Source organism: Naegleria gruberi (genome assembly GCF_000004985.1).
Source record: "Naegleria gruberi genomic scaffold NAEGRscaffold_52, whole genome shotgun sequence".
NCBI classification, from domain to species: domain Eukaryota; phylum Heterolobosea; class Eutetramitea; order Acrasida; family Naegleriidae; genus Naegleria; species Naegleria gruberi.
The window spans coordinates 174,222-193,927 of NW_003163275.1; the positions used below are offsets into that span (position 1 = coordinate 174,222).

At 34.2% G+C, this 19,706-nt stretch overlaps 8 protein-coding genes across 8 annotated transcripts; 3 read left to right on the forward strand and 5 right to left on the reverse strand.

Moving 5' to 3' along the window:
* Window positions 1-161: 161 nt before the first annotated feature.
* NAEGRDRAFT_72291 (uncharacterized protein) lies at window positions 162-2,405 on the reverse strand (the record flags this gene model as incomplete). The annotated part of the gene is made up of 1 exon (XM_002672628.1): window positions 162-2,405. One exon carries the CDS (start codon window positions 2,403-2,405, stop codon window positions 162-164), a length of 2,244 nt encoding a protein of 747 aa, XP_002672674.1.
* A 367-nt stretch (window positions 2,406-2,772) lies between these two features.
* Window positions 2,773-5,698, reverse strand: NAEGRDRAFT_72292 (uncharacterized protein; the record flags this gene model as incomplete). Its single annotated transcript, XM_002672629.1, has 3 exons — window positions 2,773-2,974; window positions 3,026-4,443; window positions 4,487-5,698. The coding sequence occupies 3 exons, from the start codon at window positions 5,696-5,698 to the stop codon at window positions 2,773-2,775; spliced, it is 2,832 nt and encodes a 943-aa protein (XP_002672675.1).
* An 880-nt stretch (window positions 5,699-6,578) lies between these two features.
* On the reverse strand, window positions 6,579-10,515 carry NAEGRDRAFT_52116 (uncharacterized protein; the record flags this gene model as incomplete). Its single annotated transcript, XM_002672630.1, has 2 exons — window positions 6,579-8,602; window positions 8,841-10,515. 2 exons carry the CDS (start codon window positions 10,513-10,515, stop codon window positions 6,579-6,581), a joined length of 3,699 nt encoding a protein of 1,232 aa, XP_002672676.1.
* Window positions 10,516-11,018: 503 nt separating this feature from the next.
* Window positions 11,019-11,708, forward strand: NAEGRDRAFT_60859 (polyubiquitin; the record flags this gene model as incomplete). The annotated part of the gene is made up of 2 exons (XM_002672552.1): window positions 11,019-11,244; window positions 11,470-11,708. The coding sequence occupies 2 exons, from the start codon at window positions 11,019-11,021 to the stop codon at window positions 11,706-11,708; spliced, it is 465 nt and encodes a 154-aa protein (XP_002672598.1).
* A 380-nt stretch (window positions 11,709-12,088) lies between these two features.
* On the forward strand, window positions 12,089-13,938 carry NAEGRDRAFT_81169 (CAP-Gly domain-containing protein). The gene has a single exon (XM_002672553.1). It carries the CDS (start codon window positions 12,091-12,093, stop codon window positions 13,897-13,899), a length of 1,809 nt encoding a protein of 602 aa, XP_002672599.1. The 5' UTR covers window positions 12,089-12,090; the 3' UTR covers window positions 13,900-13,938.
* Window positions 13,939-13,998: 60 nt separating this feature from the next.
* On the forward strand, window positions 13,999-17,505 carry NAEGRDRAFT_72297 (uncharacterized protein; the record flags this gene model as incomplete). Its single annotated transcript, XM_002672554.1, has 1 exon — window positions 13,999-17,505. One exon carries the CDS (start codon window positions 13,999-14,001, stop codon window positions 17,503-17,505), a length of 3,507 nt encoding a protein of 1,168 aa, XP_002672600.1.
* Window positions 17,506-17,895: 390 nt separating this feature from the next.
* Window positions 17,896-18,228, reverse strand: NAEGRDRAFT_72298 (uncharacterized protein; the record flags this gene model as incomplete). The annotated part of the gene is made up of 1 exon (XM_002672631.1): window positions 17,896-18,228. The coding sequence occupies one exon, from the start codon at window positions 18,226-18,228 to the stop codon at window positions 17,896-17,898; it is 333 nt and encodes a 110-aa protein (XP_002672677.1).
* Window positions 18,229-18,588: 360 nt separating this feature from the next.
* Window positions 18,589-19,260, reverse strand: NAEGRDRAFT_52118 (uncharacterized protein; the record flags this gene model as incomplete). The annotated part of the gene is made up of 1 exon (XM_002672632.1): window positions 18,589-19,260. One exon carries the CDS (start codon window positions 19,258-19,260, stop codon window positions 18,589-18,591), a length of 672 nt encoding a protein of 223 aa, XP_002672678.1.
* Between the last annotated feature and the right edge of the window lie 446 nt (window positions 19,261-19,706).

Below are 19,706 nucleotides of genomic sequence, written 5' to 3' on the forward strand. Positions count from 1 at the left end.
ATTCTTACTATCAGTAAAATAGAGCTCATTACTGAATGGAGATATAGAAACACCCAATGGTTGATTCAAATTTGTTGCTAGGGCGCTTTGGTCACCATTTGAAACTGTTAAGCCTGTTCCAGCAATGTTATAAATGATGGAACTTTCAAAATCCATCTTTTTTATGACATTTTGTCCTTTGCAATAAATAAATCTCCTTTTGGTGAGAATGTAATGAATCCTAAAGAACCGAGAGAAGTCGAGTTGGCCAAACCAGTTGTACTCCAAATGGAAGTTCCATTCACACCAGCTACATTGTAAATAATTTGATTGTTGACATTAATTTTTCTGATAAGATAATTCACACTATCTGAGATGAAGAGCTCACCTGTAATTGGATGAATGGAAAGTCCGTAAGGTGAAATATTTGAAATGGAAGCTGGCATTGCATCGCCATTATATTCAGAGAGACCACTTCCTGCAATTGTTGAAATTATTCCAGTACTATTCGAAATCTTTCTAATAACCTTATTTCCAAAATCAGCAATGAAAACATCACCTGTACTAGCGTTATAAGCAACATCTGTTGGATGATTCAATTGGGCACTTGTTGCCAATTGACCATCTCCAGAATATCCAGCTAATCCTCCAGCAATAGTTAAAACTTGTTTGCTACTTGCCAAATATTTTCTTATTCTATTGTTATTGTAGTCAGCAATAAGCAAATCACCATTTGGAAGAACAGATAATCCTAAATTTGAATTGAATTGTGCAATTGATGCATTTCCATCTTTAAAACCAGCTATTCCATTTCCAGCAATTGTTGAAATAATTCCAGTTTCGTGGTCAATCTTACGAATTGCATGATTAATTGAATCACAAATGTACAAATCACCATTTATAGCAAACGCCAAACCAGCTGGTTCATTCAATTGGGAGGCAATCGAATTGAAATTGTCACCTGCCAAGGTTGAAACTGAACCTGCCACTGTCGAAACTCTTTTATCCTTCTTTGAAACTTTCAATATTTTAAAGGTTGTTCCAATAAACACATCTCCTGATATTTCAGATTGCGTAACAGAATAAGGATAATTCAACGCAGTTTCATTTCCCAATTTACCATCAATATCATCTTGAACAAGACCTACAACACCAGCCACTGTTTCAATGAGTGAACTACTTTCAATATTACTCAATGAATTTACTCTCAACACTCTATAATTATTGGTATCGGCAATTAGTAATTCATCTGTTTGATTATTATAGAAGGAGGTATAGGGTCTTTTAAGAGCTATTGTGGATTGGTAGCCAGAGGTGCCACCTGTATAGATTTCAGAGCCATCTCCTGCTATGGTGTTGATAATGTTGGTTGTCAAGTTAATGTGTCGAATTCTGTTATTTGAAGCATCAGCAATATATAATTTTTTTCCATAAATGGCTAAACTTGTAATTCCATGAAAAGTTGCATTTAATGCATTTCCTCCATCTCCACTAAATCCTGGAGTAATTCCTGCATTATTGGCAATAACAGTTCGTACACCATTTGAAAATTTAACAATTTGATCGTAAGTTGCTTCTGCCACATACAAATCTCCATTCGAATCAAATACGATTCCTTTAGGTCCAAAAGACGAAACATAGGTATAAACACTGCCATTATTTGCAATGTACTTGATTGCATTATTGTCAAAATCAGAGAAATACATTTCACCACTCACAGGATTGAAGACAATCGCCCAAACTTCACCAACATTCGAATATAAAGCCAAAGATCCCTCAGCACTGTTTCCCTTCACACCACTACCAACAATATTGTAAATGATTCCATTGACAACCTTTCTAATTCTATAATTGTAGGTATCACAAATAAAAACATCACCATTCGAAACTGGAACGACACATCTTGGTTGATTCAATGAAACAGATAATGGAGAAACACCAGAAGATGAAGAGTCGAATCCACCACCTGCGAATGTAACCATGTTGTAATTGTTGATGGTAGAATTAAAATAAACCTTTCGAATTCGAGCATATTCAGCAATATACAGTTCTCCATTCGAATTCAGAGCAACACTACTCGGTGTCAACAATGTATCATTAGCGAGAGTGAAATAACTGCTTTCTCCTGCTGCCAAAGTTGGTGATCCAGCAGCGAGATGTGAAAAACCATTCGAATCAACATATCTTACCTGATGATTGTACATGTCAGAGAAATAGACATTCCCATTCAATGGTGAAACAGCAACGCCAAGTGGGAAAGTCATGCCAACTTGAGTGGCCTTGACTCCCTCTCCGTACATTTCTCCCAACAGTGTGGTTAGTTTGAAATCGACAGGTTTAGTTTGAGAAAAACATCTGACTGTCCATGCAAAACAAGAAATCAACACAACAACCACAAACAGATTTACAGGTTGTAAGGTTTTCATTTTTTTGGAATGATATGAGAATCTGAATAGATTCGTTATTGTCGTAATAAAAGATTTTTTTGGAATGATAGAGGTGATGATTGTTTCACTCGCCATTACCGGGAAAAAATATATTTAATCCCAAGGTTACACATTGTTTTACTTACAACCCTAAAATGAGAAATTATTGTCGTTTTCAATTCTTACTACCCTATCGTCAGTATGGTGAATTGAGCCAAATTGCTCAAGTATGGTAAATTGAGCCAAATTGCTCTTGGATTCGGCAGGTATTCTCCATTGTAAATTGATTCTGTTGGTAGAATCTCCACTTACAATAATTGCAATAATTGCGCTCATAATTATCAATCTCTTTAATCCATTCCAACATTTATTGTTGTTCTTGTTTAATTTTCTTTGTTGGAGGTTCATTGCTAGCTGATGCTTCTGCTGGTCTACTGTTTGGTTTCTGATCTGATAGGATGCCATATTGTAAAAGGGTTTTGAGTATTTGTTCAATTGCTGTCGAGAGTGATTTCTTAGATTCTGGACTTTTAAGAACTTTGGTCAATCTTAATGTTTGTGGAGATCCTCTGTTCAATATAATAAAATAGGTCATAATTACAATTAGTTGGTAAACTTACTTTTTGATGGTTTCCTTTTCAATGTCAATTGCATTTCGCAAGATTTGTTCGACGTGCTTCCTTGACTGTTGCTTTTCCTTAAAATTAAAAACAGTTTCAGAAGATTCTATAAATTGCTTCACTTTCAGACAACTATTGCATGTACAAGTAACAGGAATATGTGTAAATTTCCACTTGTTGGTATCACCCAAATTGAATTCTGTAAGGGATTCATTTGTTGAATTAGCAGCATTGTGTAATAGCTTGTAGCTATGATCCAAAATGATTCTAAATCCTGATCCAGTCCAGAAACATTCATTTCCATTATTTTTGGCTAGTCCTTCAACCAATTCATACATATTATTTGTCGAATAATTTTTGTTTGCAACAATAGCCTTTGAGATATTCATCTCATCTTCAGTTTTTCCAAGCTTTCTACATAATGTCAATAACTTTACACTGTTAAGTATAGAAATATCCTTCTTTTGCATTTCTAATATTGCTTCAAACAATTTACTAGCCAAAAATTGTTCTTCCTTTCCATCCTTTACCAATATATTTTCCAAAACAGAAATCAATGAAGGCATATTCTGGGGTCTTAATGTTGATAACGATTGGGAGAGAAGTGGAGAGATTTGTTCCAATCCAAAATGCTTCATAACTGGTATACATTGTTCAACATTAGCAATGGTAATAGAATATGAGCCAAAAGCAGTCTTGAAAACCTTAGGGCATAATTCAATTCTATTCAATCGGATGATAAGGTCGGCAGAGAAAGATGTATTATCATTCTTAAGGGATGCATTTACGAATTGGGTAATTTTTTCAGAGGTGGAGGGATACTTGTCCTTGATTCCTAAAAGCAAAACAATTGCATCCGATTTGATTCCATAATAAGTGGAAGCAGCTATCATTGGAATATTTGATATAAATTTTTCAATCCATGTTGGTTCCTCTAATTCTAAAACCAAAGATGCTATTACTTCAATTTCAGATGAAGTACTATATGAATGCTTGAAACATTTTTCAATATACTTATCAAATAAAACCTTAAAATTCTCAACACCATGATGTTTGATTAATGTGGTAGCTATTTTAGCCTCTTGTATATGTCCCAACCCTCCACCAAGCCATAATCTTTCTATAAACTTTAAGCTCAATGGCAAATAGGACAGAGCTATACAAGCTTCAAGAATATCTTTAGACTCAATATTATATGTGGAATTACATTCAGAATCTTCAGAACAAGTAAGTTTTGATGATGTTAGGGCCATTAGCAAACGTCTCGTATTTTCATGAGGGTTTTGTTTGAATTTTTCTAAAAGTTCTGTAACTTTGTCTTTGTGTTCCAAAGATTTCAATTCGTTTGGAATCATAATAATACAAGCACTTTTGTACCATCGTTCAATCGTAGCTCCCTCATTACCAGTTGTTTCAATCTATTTAGTTTTGGTAAAGTTGTTACAAATTATTGAAACTTACATCTCTATTTTCTTCTGGCATGCTTCTTCTTACATCATCTGGAAAGATTTCATCCTCCATCAAATGAATTTTCTGATTAATTGGTTGTCCAACAACATGACCTTGATAATACAATTTGGTTTCTTCAATATCCCTTACAGTAGATCCACAGGATCTTTCATGCTTTTCCAAAATTGCCAAAGATGTTTCCACGTTTGGTATTTGTTTAAGTAATTGATATATGGCTTCATCTTTGCCTTTTAGCAATTCAGGAGTTAAACCAGCAGTGGAATATTTGTGGTCCATAACATAGCAAAGCTTGGAATACATTGGTGCTTCTAACCATGATTTTACAATGGTCTCAATTTGTTTCAATTGAGTATCACTATCAAAAGCTTGAATTTTGTCGGCACCAGAGTATACCAAATTATAAATCAAAGCTAATCTATATCCAGATTTAACAGTCTCAACCTTATGTGAAACATCACAATAAAAGCTCACATAATATGGATTAAAAGTTGCATCTTCCGAAGTCTTGTAAATATTTTCTTTTTCTTTATGTCTTACAACTATTTCACCTCCTGTGAAAGAGCTTGGCAATTGAACAACTAGAGTGGCAATCATACCATTTTCCTTCTCAGTATCTCTATGAAAATCAAAGAATCCTCCTTCTTCATATAATAACATTTTGTAAAGAGAAAATCCAATTTTCTTTTCTTGTGCAATTCCTAAATCCTTTTTCACATTATTATTAACCAAATCCTCAATTAAACTATTCCACTTTGGATTTGTTATTTTAAATCTCTGTGGATCCAATTGCCATGATTTTCTAACAGACTCATCATAAATAGTTTTATCCAATCTTCCAAATGGGCTCATTGAGCAATTTTTAATCAAGTCCTTAGCTTGTTCCTCATAAATTATCGGAAGTGGCAAAGGCTTATAAACTCCTGATTCTTGTAAAATTTCAATAGCAGGTATTGAATATTCAGCACTTAATTTTCCACCAGTTGAAAAATCACCACTTCTGTCTGTGCTATTCATCACTTGTATGAGTTGTTTTTTAATATTTACTTCGGGAAGTGATTCCGCAATCGTTTCACGGATGATGATAGGAAGAGAAGCTACTGGACCTTGTCTAGTGTACTCTTCTTCCGAATCATAGGAACATGCGTAATCATCAGAATCATCAGAATCAAAGAAAGTTCTTTGAGCACTTTGTCGGTTGCCCATTTTTTTTTGATTTTTTTTTAAATAATAAATAATGCGTTAATCTGCTTCAAACTGTTAATGTGATCATATTTCTTTTAACTTGATTGTAATCATTGGAACTGGATTGCCTAGACGGTGGGCAGTGCCATGTATTCGTTGTTCCAACCAAATTTTTTTAGAGTCGAGGCCAATTTATAAATATTTTAATATTATTTATTCTTCTGATGATATTCTGATCCGCTGGTAGTATCGTCTTGGCAAATTCTTGGAAAGCTTTTGGAGTTTATGGTTTGATGGTTGGTATTTCATCATCAACAGGATTTCCTCTTTTTGTTGCCAATTTCTTGGTTTCTTTGTTGGGTTGGAGATTTAGATGTAAGAAGAAGATTCCACCAGTCAAAGAAACTTCCTGATGATGGATGGGTTGTTGTATTAATTTTCTAGCCAACTGCCATGTTGTTCAGTTGCTTCCAAATACCAGCTTGTGATTGGACATTGTAGCCAGTAGACAAAATCTCTTAATTTTTTTAAATTTTAATTTAACGGTTTTTAATCAGCCAAATGTCAAAGCAACGGATCTTCTGTGGCTCGACTTGTAAATTTTTTTGTCTGACCCGGCTCGACTTGTAAAAATTTTTGTCTGACCCGGCTTGACTTGGAAATTTTTTAGCCTGACCCGGCTCGACTTGGAAATTTCGCAAGTTCTGCATAAAATGCCTCTGGCTCGACTTTGAAATTTTTACTCCCTGACCCGGCATTTTACATCACTGACCACCGTCTAGGATTGCCCATAAATTCAGTGTAATGGAATGGCCGTTGCTTTCGAATATCTTTATTTTTAAATCCAACAGTGTTTTTAAAGGAATATAAAAATGATTAAGGGTTTCTTACGTGGATTATTTTAAAATATTGCCTCATACTTATTTTTGACTTTTTCGTGCAATGAGTAAATGAATGAATTAAGTGAGAGATCTCCATCGTCATTTTGAATATCAATTTGCATACTTGTAATATAGAGAATTACATTTCTTTCTAAATAATCATCCATAAATAATAAAAAGCCCAATAAATAGACTTTTTGGACCTGTTTGTCGTTAATCACAGGAGAAAGGAAAAAGTCAACTTCACCACCTAATTTTTTAAGGTATTTGGCGAATAGATTATCTGAAATATCTATATCAATAAAATAGAATATTCCAACCATAATCAAATACATGATGTGTGTATCTGTTTCTAACCCATTGATGGCGTCGCATACCTTCTTAGGAATTGGTAAACCAAGTCTCAAGCATTCAGCTAATAAACAACTCAAATTCCATCTATTTTGTGATGGATGGTCACAACATGTCTCAAGTAAAAGATATATATTTGATGTAGAATCCACGAGTGGCGGAAATTCATGATATATTCTATTAGCAATAATTATTTCAGCTAACATGTCAGCAGGTAAATACACCCGAGGTTTGTAATAATCATATATAAATGGAATCAAATCACTTGATAATTGTTCCAGAATTTCTCTTCTCGACTGAGAAACAGTGTCTTCCAATAATAGCTTAATTGAAGACTGACAAAGGGCTAATTGTGTCACAAGAGGAATAGAATTTTCCTTACGCTGCTTAATAGCATCAAAATATCCAGGTAGAACTATTGCAGATAAATAGGAAAAACCTCTTTCACGAATGAACTCAATAATTTCTTCCAAATATTTAGTATTTTCAAGTTCGTGAATATATTTGGTTGCCTTGTTTAAAATAATGGACAAAGAATAATCTAGATCTATATCAGCTAAATAGTCCTTATAGGTAATAATGAAGATAAATAGCGATAATACATCATTAGTGCTCTCTACTTGGAAATTGTAAGCTGCCATCATCATTGAATCTTTCAAGACGTTACAATCCTCTACAGTCAGCTCGGCAGTAATAGAAGCCATACGGATGGTTAAAGATTTGTTAAATGCATTTTGAATGATAGGTTGGGGAATATCGCTTCTGCAACATTTGAGACACAAAGCTAGAGATTCTATTCCCCCTGGAAGTTCACAGAATGTAACCAATAGCATTGCAGATTTTCTAATTTCCAAAGTCTCTGTTTCATCTCCAATTATGGAGAAGAGATCAGGAATAAACATTTTAGGCTTAAGTTTAAATTTGATATATCTCATAAAAGATAAAATACCAATCATTCTTTTCGATCTCGATTCATTTCTTTCCATGTATTTGAGTTTCTCTAATTCTAATGTTACTAATTTGTGGTAATAATCTCCAAAATATGACACAGCTTCAGGGTAACAATCTAGATTAGTACAATGTTCATACATTAACTTGAACAATTCAAATTTGTCAATTTGTTTCAGTGGATGAATTCTAATACTATCATCAAGTAATCGCCTCTCTAATTCTATCATGAATCTCTCAAACATTGACTGTTCAGATCCTCCCCATGTTGGACACAATGATTCATCACTCCAATTTCTCTTCTCATAATGAATCAAAAACAACAAGAAAGTTTCCAGAAAATCATTCAAAGACAATTGATGAATCACTTCAAAAGTAAACAGGGAATATTTAAATATCCAGCTTGGAACCACTTCTTTAAATTTAAACAGTGAGTCAATCACTAAACAATTTCTTTCCGAACTTGTTTCCATGTAGGATTTCATCAACATCTTCGGAACGTCTCCATGATGATAATTAAACTCTTCATCCACTTCCCGATCATATAGAGCAATTACTTTAAATAAATTGGCTAAATCATCCTCTCCAAATGACAATTCTTCAAACACTTCTAATACTTCCTTTTCCTCATTTCCCAATTCATCAGATAATTGTGCATAGGTGATGTAAATTGTTTCCATGACATTTTCAAAATTACCATAATAATCACCCTGTTCAAGGATAAACTTTAGGAGAGTGTGAATATCTGGTGGGAGTGGTAGTTTCATTTTTTTTTCGAAATTCAATATTTTTTCAATACTATTGAAAATAATTATATTTTCTAATTGAATATTCTTTTGTTGGAATTTCCACAAAACAACTTTATGAAATTGTTACAAGTTATATTTATTAAAGAGCTAAATACAAAACCACCATCAAACTCCATCCAAGAGAGAAAATATAACCAATGGATGAAGAAACATTGAGTCTTGTTGAGGTTTTACCCTTAGTAGATGTTGCTGCACTTCCACCACCTCCAGTTCCACCTCCATTTCCTCCAGTTCCACCACCTCCATTATTTGGAGTGCTCGCAACTGGATCAATCAATGGATTGTACTTGTTACAGAACCCAGTTGAACAACAATAGTATCCATTACAACTTGATGAAAGAATGACACCGTACTCATAACGAGTTTTCTTTGCATTCACATCTTCAAGAGAACACTTTGAAGTCACAGCTGTGCAGGTATAAGAACGACGATAGCAATTATAGGAACCAGCAGATGGCAAAGTAATGATACTATTTCTTGGCATACCTTCTCCAAAGGCAAAATCTCCAACATAGCAAGTCAAATTTCCTTTGAGTGGTTCGTACTTGTTACATTTAGAGTTCTTGCAACAGATTGGATCCAAATAATTGAAATAGTCCTTTTGAGCAGCAGCACATTCAGAATCTGTTGCTGTGAAGTAAATGGTCTTGATTGTTGATTTGGAAATCTCATTGGCAGAGCAGTACTTCTTCCACATTGGATTGGAACAAGCATATGAATGTCTAGCACAATTCTTAATACCATACATTTCAATAGATTTAAAAGTATCTGGTTGAGTAGAGTTATAGATATTGGTAGTGTTATAACAATCAACAGAGTATGGTCTATTACAACCCGCTTCATAACAACAACTTCCCTTTGAACATGTTCCATATGTGAAATAGGGTTTTGAGACACCTTGTGCAATCTCGGACGGTGAGCAATCCTGTTGCTCAATAGAACAATTTCTTGGAATTGTTAGACAATACAATTCATTAGCAGGAAATAATGTATCTTGAATCATTGGTTTCAATTGAGCAGTTTCAGGGCTCATACCAACATAGCATGTTTTTGGTTGATTGCATCCATCATAGTAACAACAATTGGTAAAAACTGAACAATCAGTCTGATTCATATATCCATAACTTTGACGACGATCACAATCTCTATTGGAACATGACCAGCTATTATAACAAGAATAGGCATTCTCATCATATGGAGATTCTTTCACATCAATTGATCTCAATTCAGTGTCTGATATGCCACTATAACATTTCACAGTTGGTGGTTTGTTACATTTTTCACCTTTACAACATGTAGCATTGGCAATTTCTGAATAATACTTATAGTTTTCACAATCTTGTTTGGTAGCTACACTGGAGACATGATATGTCGTTCCAACAGGAATTTTACGATCTGAACAGTACGGATTATAGGAAGCACATTTGTTTTCATATTGTGAACAAAAGTTATCACTACTATTCGAAACGAAAACGAGTTCATAATTTTGTTGACCATAGAAGCCAAGTCCTGAATAACACCAGAATCCATCAGATGGTAAGTTAACTGGTTCATTACAAAGTGGAGTGGTACAAATGGTTTGATTATTATCTGGATAGAGAGGATAGAGTGAAGATGTGGAAAAGTAAACCCATTTGCTGATATCTGCTTTGAATTCTTCAGTTGTACAGGTAAACCTGTAGCTACTGCAGGGAAGATAAGCTTTGGTGCAATATTTGTCATATTTGTCAACTTTTTCGGTGGTGTCTGTGCGAACATTCAAGCCAGAGCCATAGTAGCAGCGAATAGCAAAAGTTTCAGCTATTTCGAATAAAAGTATGAGAAGTATTGCAATTTGAAATAGTCTCATTTTTTTCTTGTTGTGTCATAAAGAATGGTGAACAAAACCAATTTAACCCATACAAACAGTTGACAGTTATGGACAAATATGGATTATCTTAATTGTCAGCCACATTGGCTTAACGAAATCTCATTGAAAAGTTACTATCTCTTGGTCTTCTTCTACATCAACAACCAAGTGTTTCTGTAGTACTTCCTTGTGCAAATAACTGTAACAAGACATATCAATAATAAATTAATTCCCTTTGATTGTGATTTTTACCTTCAAAATCAAATTGAATTCAAGTTGGAAAGAAATTAGACATCTAGGTTACAAGAGTTACAGAATTGTATGAATGGAAAGAAGGAATAAAGAAGGTGAACTTGGTGATTTGTTTCTAGGAACAAAAATTTAATTCCGAACTTGAATCTAAAAATAAAACATCATCATCCCTTTAAAACCTGTAAAAACATTAATTTTCTTCATCAATACAAAAAAAACAAATCAAAACAACTAATAATAATTATAACACAATGCAAATTTTCGTTAAAACATTAACTGGTAAGACAATTACATTGGAAGTTGAATCAAACGACACTATTGAAAATGTCAAATCAAAGATTCAAGACAAGGAAGGTATCCCACCAGATCAACAAAGACTCATCTTTGCTGGTAAACAATTGGAAGATGGAAGAACTCTCTCAGACTATAACATTCAAAAGGAATCAACTTTGCATTTGGTTTTGAGATTGAGAGGTGGTATGCAAATTTTCGTCAAAACTTTAACAGGAAAACAATCACATTGGAAGTTGAATCCAATGATACAATTGAAAATGTCAAGTCTAAAATTCAAGATAAGGAAGGTATCCCACCAGATCAACAAAGACTTATTTTTGCTGGTAAACAATTAGAAGATGGAAGAACTCTTATCTGATTACAATATTCAAAAGGAATCAACTTTGCACTTGGTTTTGAGATTAAGAGGTGGTATGCAAATTTTCGTCAAAACTTTAACAGGAAAGACAATTACATTGGAAGTCGAGTCCAATGATACAATTGAAAATGTTAAATCAAAGATTCAAGATAAGGAAGGTATTCCACCAGATCAACAAAGACTTATCTTTGCTGGTAAACAATTGGAAGATGGAAGAACTCTCTCAGACTATAATATTCAAAAGGAATCAACTTTGCATTTGGTTTTAAGATTGAGAGGTGGTAATTAAATAAATTTGAAATAATTTAAACTATTCAAATCTGATTTTAATCTTATAAATCATCACTAGACAAAATATGAATTGATTTGCCTTAATTGAACTTTTGATCCTAAAATTTCAGAAGGGAACGTGTTTAGTCCCAACACTGCAAAGTTCATACGAATAGTATCCAAAAGTTCGTAGAATTGATTTGTTATTTTAATGTTCTCCAGTGGTGATGATAAGGAAAACATTGGTTTTTGATAAAGGTGGACCACTCGGAAGAAAAAGGAAAGTCTCAATGAACTCATTTCCGATATCATAATTAGATAACATTGTTTTGTATTTTTCTTAATTGTTGTATCAAAAATTGGCGCCAAATTGTATTACAAGTTTTTTAAATAGAAAAAAAATGTCATCACAACAAGTAAGCAACAAGGAAGGAAGCGAATATGATCATTTATTGAATAGAAGGTTTGAATACAACATTGCCAAACAACAAGTGAAAAGTGAAGACAATAATACAACAACTGCAGCAACATTTGAGGCATCCAATTCTCTGTATGCTCCTGCATCGAGTAGAAGCGATGTTTCAAGAGGGTTTGTGAGGTTTATCGGAAAGATTGATCAAGCTAGTTCTCAACTTTTTGTTGGTGTTGAATGGGATTATGAAGAGAGAGGCAAACATGATGGTGAATTGAATGGGGTTAGATATTTTGTCACAAGTACTGGAAAGAAGAGTGCTAGTTTTATCAAATTAGAAACCTTCCTTAGATTCTCCAGTCTAGGAATTGATTTCATGCAAGCTGTTTCTGGAAAATACAAGAATAAGGACTTTAAGGAAGAGGAAATGTTCATTTATTCATCAAGCAAAAAGACTCAAATTTCTGTGGAATTAGTTGGACGACAAGACCTTGAATCAAAATTGGAAAAGATTGAAAAGCTCACAGACCTAGGATTGCAAGATTGTAAAGTGTCATCTATCGAAAAGGGAATTGGTGCTAACTTTGAAAATGTGAGAGGAATTGATCTTTCAGCCAACCTCATTGAAACATGGTCACAAGTTGAAACTCTTTTGGAGGAATTTCCAAAGTTGACAAATTTAATTATTTCATCAAACAGATTCTCCCAAGTGGTAGTTAGCAAGGGTAGAACCTATCCAAACTTGAAGATGCTTGTGGTTAATGATGTGTCGTTTGGATGGAAAACTTTTGTGGAAGAAATTTTACCACTCTTCCCTAACATTGAGGAAGTTCACTTTAGAGACAATAATGTGACCGATGAAGATTTGAAATCATCTCAATTACCAACTTTGTCATCAATTCAGTCATTGAATCTTTCAGGAAACAAAATTGCAAACTGGGATGCTGTTTGGAATTCTTTCAGTAACTTTGCAACATTGACAAGATTGCTTTTGAACTATAATGCCCTCTCATCTGTTAAATTCATGAAGGAAGGTGGATTCTCTTCTCTCAAGAGTATTTCCGTAGCCAGTAATAAGATTGAAGAGTATGATTCTTTGAATGAACTCAACAATATGCCACTCTTGGAAGAATTGAGATTAGAAAGTAATCCAATTCAAGAAAAGTATGGTGTCAACAATGTAAGACAATATGCTGTGGCTAGAATCAGAGGATTAATCTCCTTCAATGGCAGTGAAGTAAGAAAGAAGGAAAGAGAAGATGCTGAAAAGTACTACTTGAAGCAATGTGGAAGAGAAAAGACAAGTAATCCTTCACTCGAAATTACCACTCTCCATCCAAGATATAATGAATTGGTGAAAATCTACGGAGACCCATGTGAAGCTGATAATGCCAATCAAGGAGTAACCAAGGTTAGCAATGAATTTGTCGTGTTGAACATTAAGAATGTAGCTGCATCTGTAGTTTCATCCTCACAGGGTCATGTTGTGGAGAAGAAGATTCCGTATGGATTTACCATTCAAAAACTCAAGTTAATGTGTCAAAGATTATTCAAACTTGAGGCCTCCAAGCAAAGATTATTCTACATTGATGTTGGCCACTCGCTTCCAGAACCACTTGGTGATGACTTTAAAGATATTGATTTTTATGCTGTTAAAGACGGAGGCACAATCATTATGGAAGAAATTGATGAATTTGCTCAACAAAAAGAGGAAGAATTAAAGAGAAAAGAAAGAGAAAGAACCATCAAGGAACAGGAAGAGCAAGTCAGCCGTGAGTTGAGGTGGAAGCAATTGTAAAAATATTCTTTTTTTATTTAAATAATTATTTAAATTGTGAATGAAACTGAAATTAAAACTGTCACCCATCACCAGCTAACAAAAATCATCATTAAAAAAATGAGTCTTCAATTCAATGCCCGTAAGGCCATCGAAGTCCTTGCAGACAATGAAGGAGAATCAGCCACTCGTGAAAAGTTGAAAATTCTCAACCAACTGTCAACCATTCCCAATGTCAACATTATTCCTGTTGAAGTTCTTCAACTTGTTATTCAAATTTTAGGAGAAACAGAAAATAGAATGATCATCAACTCTATCCTCTCTGCCATCCAACATTTAGCTTCTTTTGAAAGAACTAGAATGTTACTCGGAGATGACACCAATTGTATTCAATTATTGGTTCCACACATGTCTCAATTCAATTTTCCAAATATTCAATCTGGTGCTTTGGATGCAATGGCAGAATTATTGAAAGGTAGCAAGAAGAATCAAGAAAATTTAGTACAATATGTTTCTGAATTTTTCAATCCATTGATGGGTATTATTCAGAGAGAAAATGATGCAACTACAAAGAAGGCATTTGCTGTTTTGGATTCCCTGTTTGAAAATCCTATTTGTGTTCATGCTGTTTTCGGTGATAAGGATAGATATGATGAATATTTGGAACCTTTGATTATTTGTTTGCAAATTGAGAATAACAGATTGGTTTTACAATGGGCTTTACAAACAATTGAAAAAGCTTGTAGACAAAATCAATTATATGCTAAACATTTACTTGATATTGGTATTATAGATTCATTGGTTCAAATTATTTTGGATCCAAGACATGTCAGTGCCCAATCGGTTAAAATTAGTGCTTTGAATGCTCTTATTCATTGTGTGAAATATTCAAATGAAGCTGGTTTATGGGCAGGTGAATCAGGAATTGTTGAACCTCTCATTGAAATCATGTATCATACTTCACTTGAATTGAACTCTTCAAATATTTCACTTTCTTATGCTCAATCTAACGAAACACAAGATTTGAGAGAAGCTTGTTTTGAATTGGCAATGAATTTGACAAACTTTGAAGCTGGAAGAATTCATGCTCGTATGATTAATTCAACAACAATTATTTCAAGTAGTGATATTGACTTGTCAGCAGATAATCCAACCACTCCAAAAGAAGAAAAACAAGTCAAATTGGATAAATTAGATGTAGATACCAAGATTCTCAATCCATACTTTGATGAAACTGAAGAAAAGAAGGAAAATATCGATATTTTATCTGAAAATAAGAAGAAATTCATAACACATACCAATGGTTTGAATGTTCTCTTTGCCTACATTGGTCAAGAAGAACCAAATGAAAAGTCTGATTTGAAATACAAAAAACACGTCAAACAGATTAGAAAGATGGCCATTATGATCATTTCAAACATTTCCACTATTGCCGAGAATGGTGTCACCATCTTGTCAAGAGAACAAAAATTATTGAGCTTTGACCATCCAATGAACATTGTAGACTTGCTATTGGACATTATCATTCACAAGAAGGAACACGAAAAGGATAGCACCAAGTCCAAGAGAAGAATCGACGATGGAAAAGATTTTAAACTCGACATGAAACAATGTATTATTAATGCTATGGGTTCTTTTGCCTTACATGACGATTGTATTCAAAAACTAGGAGAAATGGGTGTTATTAAACGTCTATTAAAGATGATTGATGAAAGGAATGAAGCTGCTGAAATTGCCAAATTGCTAGCCAAGATGTGTGAACACAGCAACTTCCAAAAGGTTCTATTCGAGGAAGCTGGTCTTGCCAGAGTCATTAAATTATTGGAAGCTCAAGATAATCCAGAGGATAGATTGTCCGGTTTAATGATTTGCTTGCCTCTTGCTTCAAATCCAAATGGTTGTGTTGCCTTGTCACGTGATGGCATTGATAAGAAGATCAGAGATATTTCAAAGAGAGAAGTCGTATTCGAGGAAGTGAGAAAGATGGCTAAACAAGTCATTAAGGTATTCAAAGAGAATAACAAGTCATCACTTCGTGCAACTAAAGCAGCTGTTGGTGGTTCTGATGAGAATGGTAAACCAATTAATAATATGAACATATTCAAGTTCAACTATGAACAAGTTGCAAGAATTGACAAGGAATTTGTCACACTTTGTGAAGAGAGAATTTGTTCCTTGTTGGATAATCCAAAATTCAAACTCCAAATCAATTGGCGTCAAGTAGAAAGATTGGGAGATATTAACTTCTCTGACGAGGCCATTACCTTGTTGGGCAGATTGGATTTATATGAGGAATTCTATATGGCCATTGAAGCATTTATTGAAGCTGCTGAGATTAATGCTAACATTTTCAATGCTAACGTTCCACTTGTTGTTTTGGAAGTCTTGCCACCTGTCAAGAAGGAAGAAAATTCAAAGAAGAAGGACGAAGAAGAGGAAGAAGCCGTTCCTTGTGAATTGGAAATTGGAGATTTGATTATGAAATACAAATTATCTCCTGATGGTATTTTGTGGACTCCTAAACAATTGGCTGGTCTTATCAGTTATGAATTGTTGGGTTATGACATTATTGAATTGAATGACATGTTGATTGGTGATGGTGAAGAAGATCGTGATGACCAATATGAACTCGGTGTTGATCAGCTCAAGAAGATTTGTAGAGACTCTAGATTGGCACTTTTGGGTGATATCAATCTCTTGTATTTCCATATTGAAACAACTGATTTGTTATGGAAGGCAGGTTTTGCTGAATCCCAACAAATTGTTGCCTCAAAGAGTGTTATTTCAGATGAGGAATTGTTTATTAAGGGTTGGCGTATTCTCAAGATGAACAAGGATGGTATGCTTCAAGAGAGAATTCTCCTCCTCACCAATACCTCTTACTATACTGTTTGTTTTGATCCAAAATCAAAGAAGATTGACTACAAACACACCAAGCATCACAATATTGAAGATTACTTCTTGTGTGATGTTGGTAAAATTGTCAAATCACGTCACGACAGCACTTCTTCCACTGTTCACTTGCATGAAGATGGTAGAAATAAGTTTGCTTTGAATTTGGTGACTAAAGAAAAACCACACGTTTCCAAATCACAAAACAAGTTGGAAGAGGAAGCTGAAGAATTGGAAAAGATCAAACGTATGAGCTCTGTTTTCCACACTTCTGAACTCAAATCTCAACTTTCTGCAATTTCAAATTCTGACATTCTCTCTCAATCAGACGAAACTGTTTCAACTGAGGAAGAATTGAACAAATCATTGGTTCCAGATGAGGATCAAGCTGAAAGACCATCCACTGCTGGAAAGTATTGTTCCATTTTCTTGTGCCCTGATACTGTTCCACGTGGTAAGCAAAAGTTCTACCTCCAAGAAATTGCTTGGTGTTTCCGTGCTGTTGCTTGTTGTGCTACCAGAACCGAATGCCACAGCGTCTTTAATAGAGACATTGTCAAACCAATTGAAGGTAAATTGGCTCGTTTCTACAACCTTACTGGTATGGGTAAAAAGAAGGATAATTCCATCATTGCCAAACACATGGAAACCAAGATGAGAAGAGAGCAAGAAAAGCAAGAAGAAAGAGTCAAACAAGCTCAAGCTAAGGGTGCCAAGAATATTAAGGAAAAGTAAATATTAAACACGATGAAGAAATAAATTTATAAAATATGCCCAACACATCTAAAATCTATCATTTTACCAATGCAAGGTTCAATCATTACAAAATTAGTCTTTTCGAATTTACAATAGATTGCTTTGATTCAATTTAGTAAAGAGAATATCAGCAATTCTGTCATACCCCTGTGGTGTAAAATGCAAACTATCATCCCAATACATATCCTTTTCCTCATCGGTACATTTACAAAAATTCAATTCTTCCATCAAGTCCACAAAAATCATCTTTTGATTTCCACAATTTTCCACAAAATTTCTAACTGCCTTATTAACCTCATCCTTGTTTTTCAAATATCCCTGAATCATGGACGATTTTTCCATAAACTTTCCATCAAAAAGACTCGGTGCTCAACCAAAACTCTCCAACTCTAAACACCTCTTGTACATCCCAATTAAATTCTCAATAATCATATCGGATGAATAAGAAGCCAAATCATTTGTTCCTCCGATAATGATCACTCCTTTGAATGCATCTTTTGCATAATAATCAAGAATTTGATCGAGACGTTCCTTCATCTCTTGTGTTTCCTCTCCGTTCTCTCCAAAAGGCTCAACATGATATTTGTTTGTTAGTAGGAATGAAAGACGATTTGCGTATGGATGATATGAAAATCCATTATTGTAGTAACCTTTGGTGAGTGAGTCGCCGAGAGCGAGAATGGTTGGTTGTTCTTGTTGCATTTTTTTGTGATTTTTTATTAGTTTTTGTAATATTCGATATTACAATTTATTTTAATGATATTAGAAACGAGTTTAAGAATTTTATATTAAGGTGATAACGGTGGTTTTCTTATTGAACAAAGATGGTTATCTTTTCCTTTTTCAATTAAATAACTTTTGAGTATTTAATTTTCTAATTTATACTATTTTGGAAAGTTTAACCAATACAGATCATAGATTTTAATTGATTAAAAAAATAGATCTAGAACCAGTTGAGATTGTACAAAAAGATAGAACGTGGTAATACCAGATCAAAACCTCCATTTAATAATAATAATAAATTTAATTTTTTCCTAATCAATATTCTCCAAGCTCCAAAATTTAAAACATTCCTTGCATTTGATCGTACAAGACCAAAACCAATGCAGAACCAACAGTTCTCAAAGCGTTAGCTCCAGCACCCTTGAACATGGCAACAGTACCTTCTTCCTTAAGAATCTTTGAGAAACAGTCAACAGTTCCTGTATAAACCCATTGTTCTCTTGGCTTTTCAGATTGCATCATCAATCTTCTTCTGACAGTATCGAATGGATAGGAAGCATAACCAGCAGCAATAGAGACAGTTTGAGCAAGAGCAAATTTAGAAGAAACACCAGCAATACCAAGATCATTCTTGTATGGGTTCTTTTCTCTCAAAGTATCATATAAACCAAAGTAAACACCTCTGTATGGAATGATACCAGCAACTGAAACTCCGAAACCGTTATATAAAGCTCTGAAACCACCTTGTTTGTAAGTCTTAACCATGCAATCACCCAAACCATTAAAATCTCTGTGATTACCAACATCGGAAGCAAGACGAGTACGAGCATAATCCAATGGATAAACAATACACAAAGAACCAGCACCAGCCAAACCACCAGAAGCTAATTGAACCAAGAAGAATTTGAAGAAGTTGTCCTTTGGAGAGTAATCTGGGAACATCTTTTTAAGAGCATCCTTGAAGGAGAAGTTAAAAGCTTGTGTTGGGAAATATCTGTAAATATTGGTCATATTACCTCTCCAGAAAGCAGGAATACCTTCGTTTTTAGCAACACGAACAAAACAATCACCAATACCAGTGTAACGTGGGACTTGTCCAGATCTGATCAAAGGATTAGCATCTTGAGTTTGGATCAACAATTTAACTCTTTCGATTGGAGCTGTAACAGATTTATCAATAGCACCAGCCAAACCTTAAGTAGATTTGTTGTTTTGCATTCATGTTTTCGCCAAGTTTGGACTTGCCAACAACACCAAGAGTACATTTTTGAAATGTTCTTCCACATCACACAATTATCATTATCATACCATTGATTGATATGAAGAATCAGTATTTAATGATCACAATAATATCTGTTCCGTAAAGATACACTTGATCGACAAATAATCAATGGAAAAGAAATAAGGAGCTGTAAGCTAGCTTAATACAAAAAAACAAAATATTCTATGAATAATTG

Bases quoted from the DNA above. Each gene is read 5' to 3' on its own strand.
- NAEGRDRAFT_81169 (XM_002672553.1), top strand. From the start codon at position 12,091: ATGTCATCACAACAAGTAAGCAACAAGGAAGGAAGCGAATATGATCAT.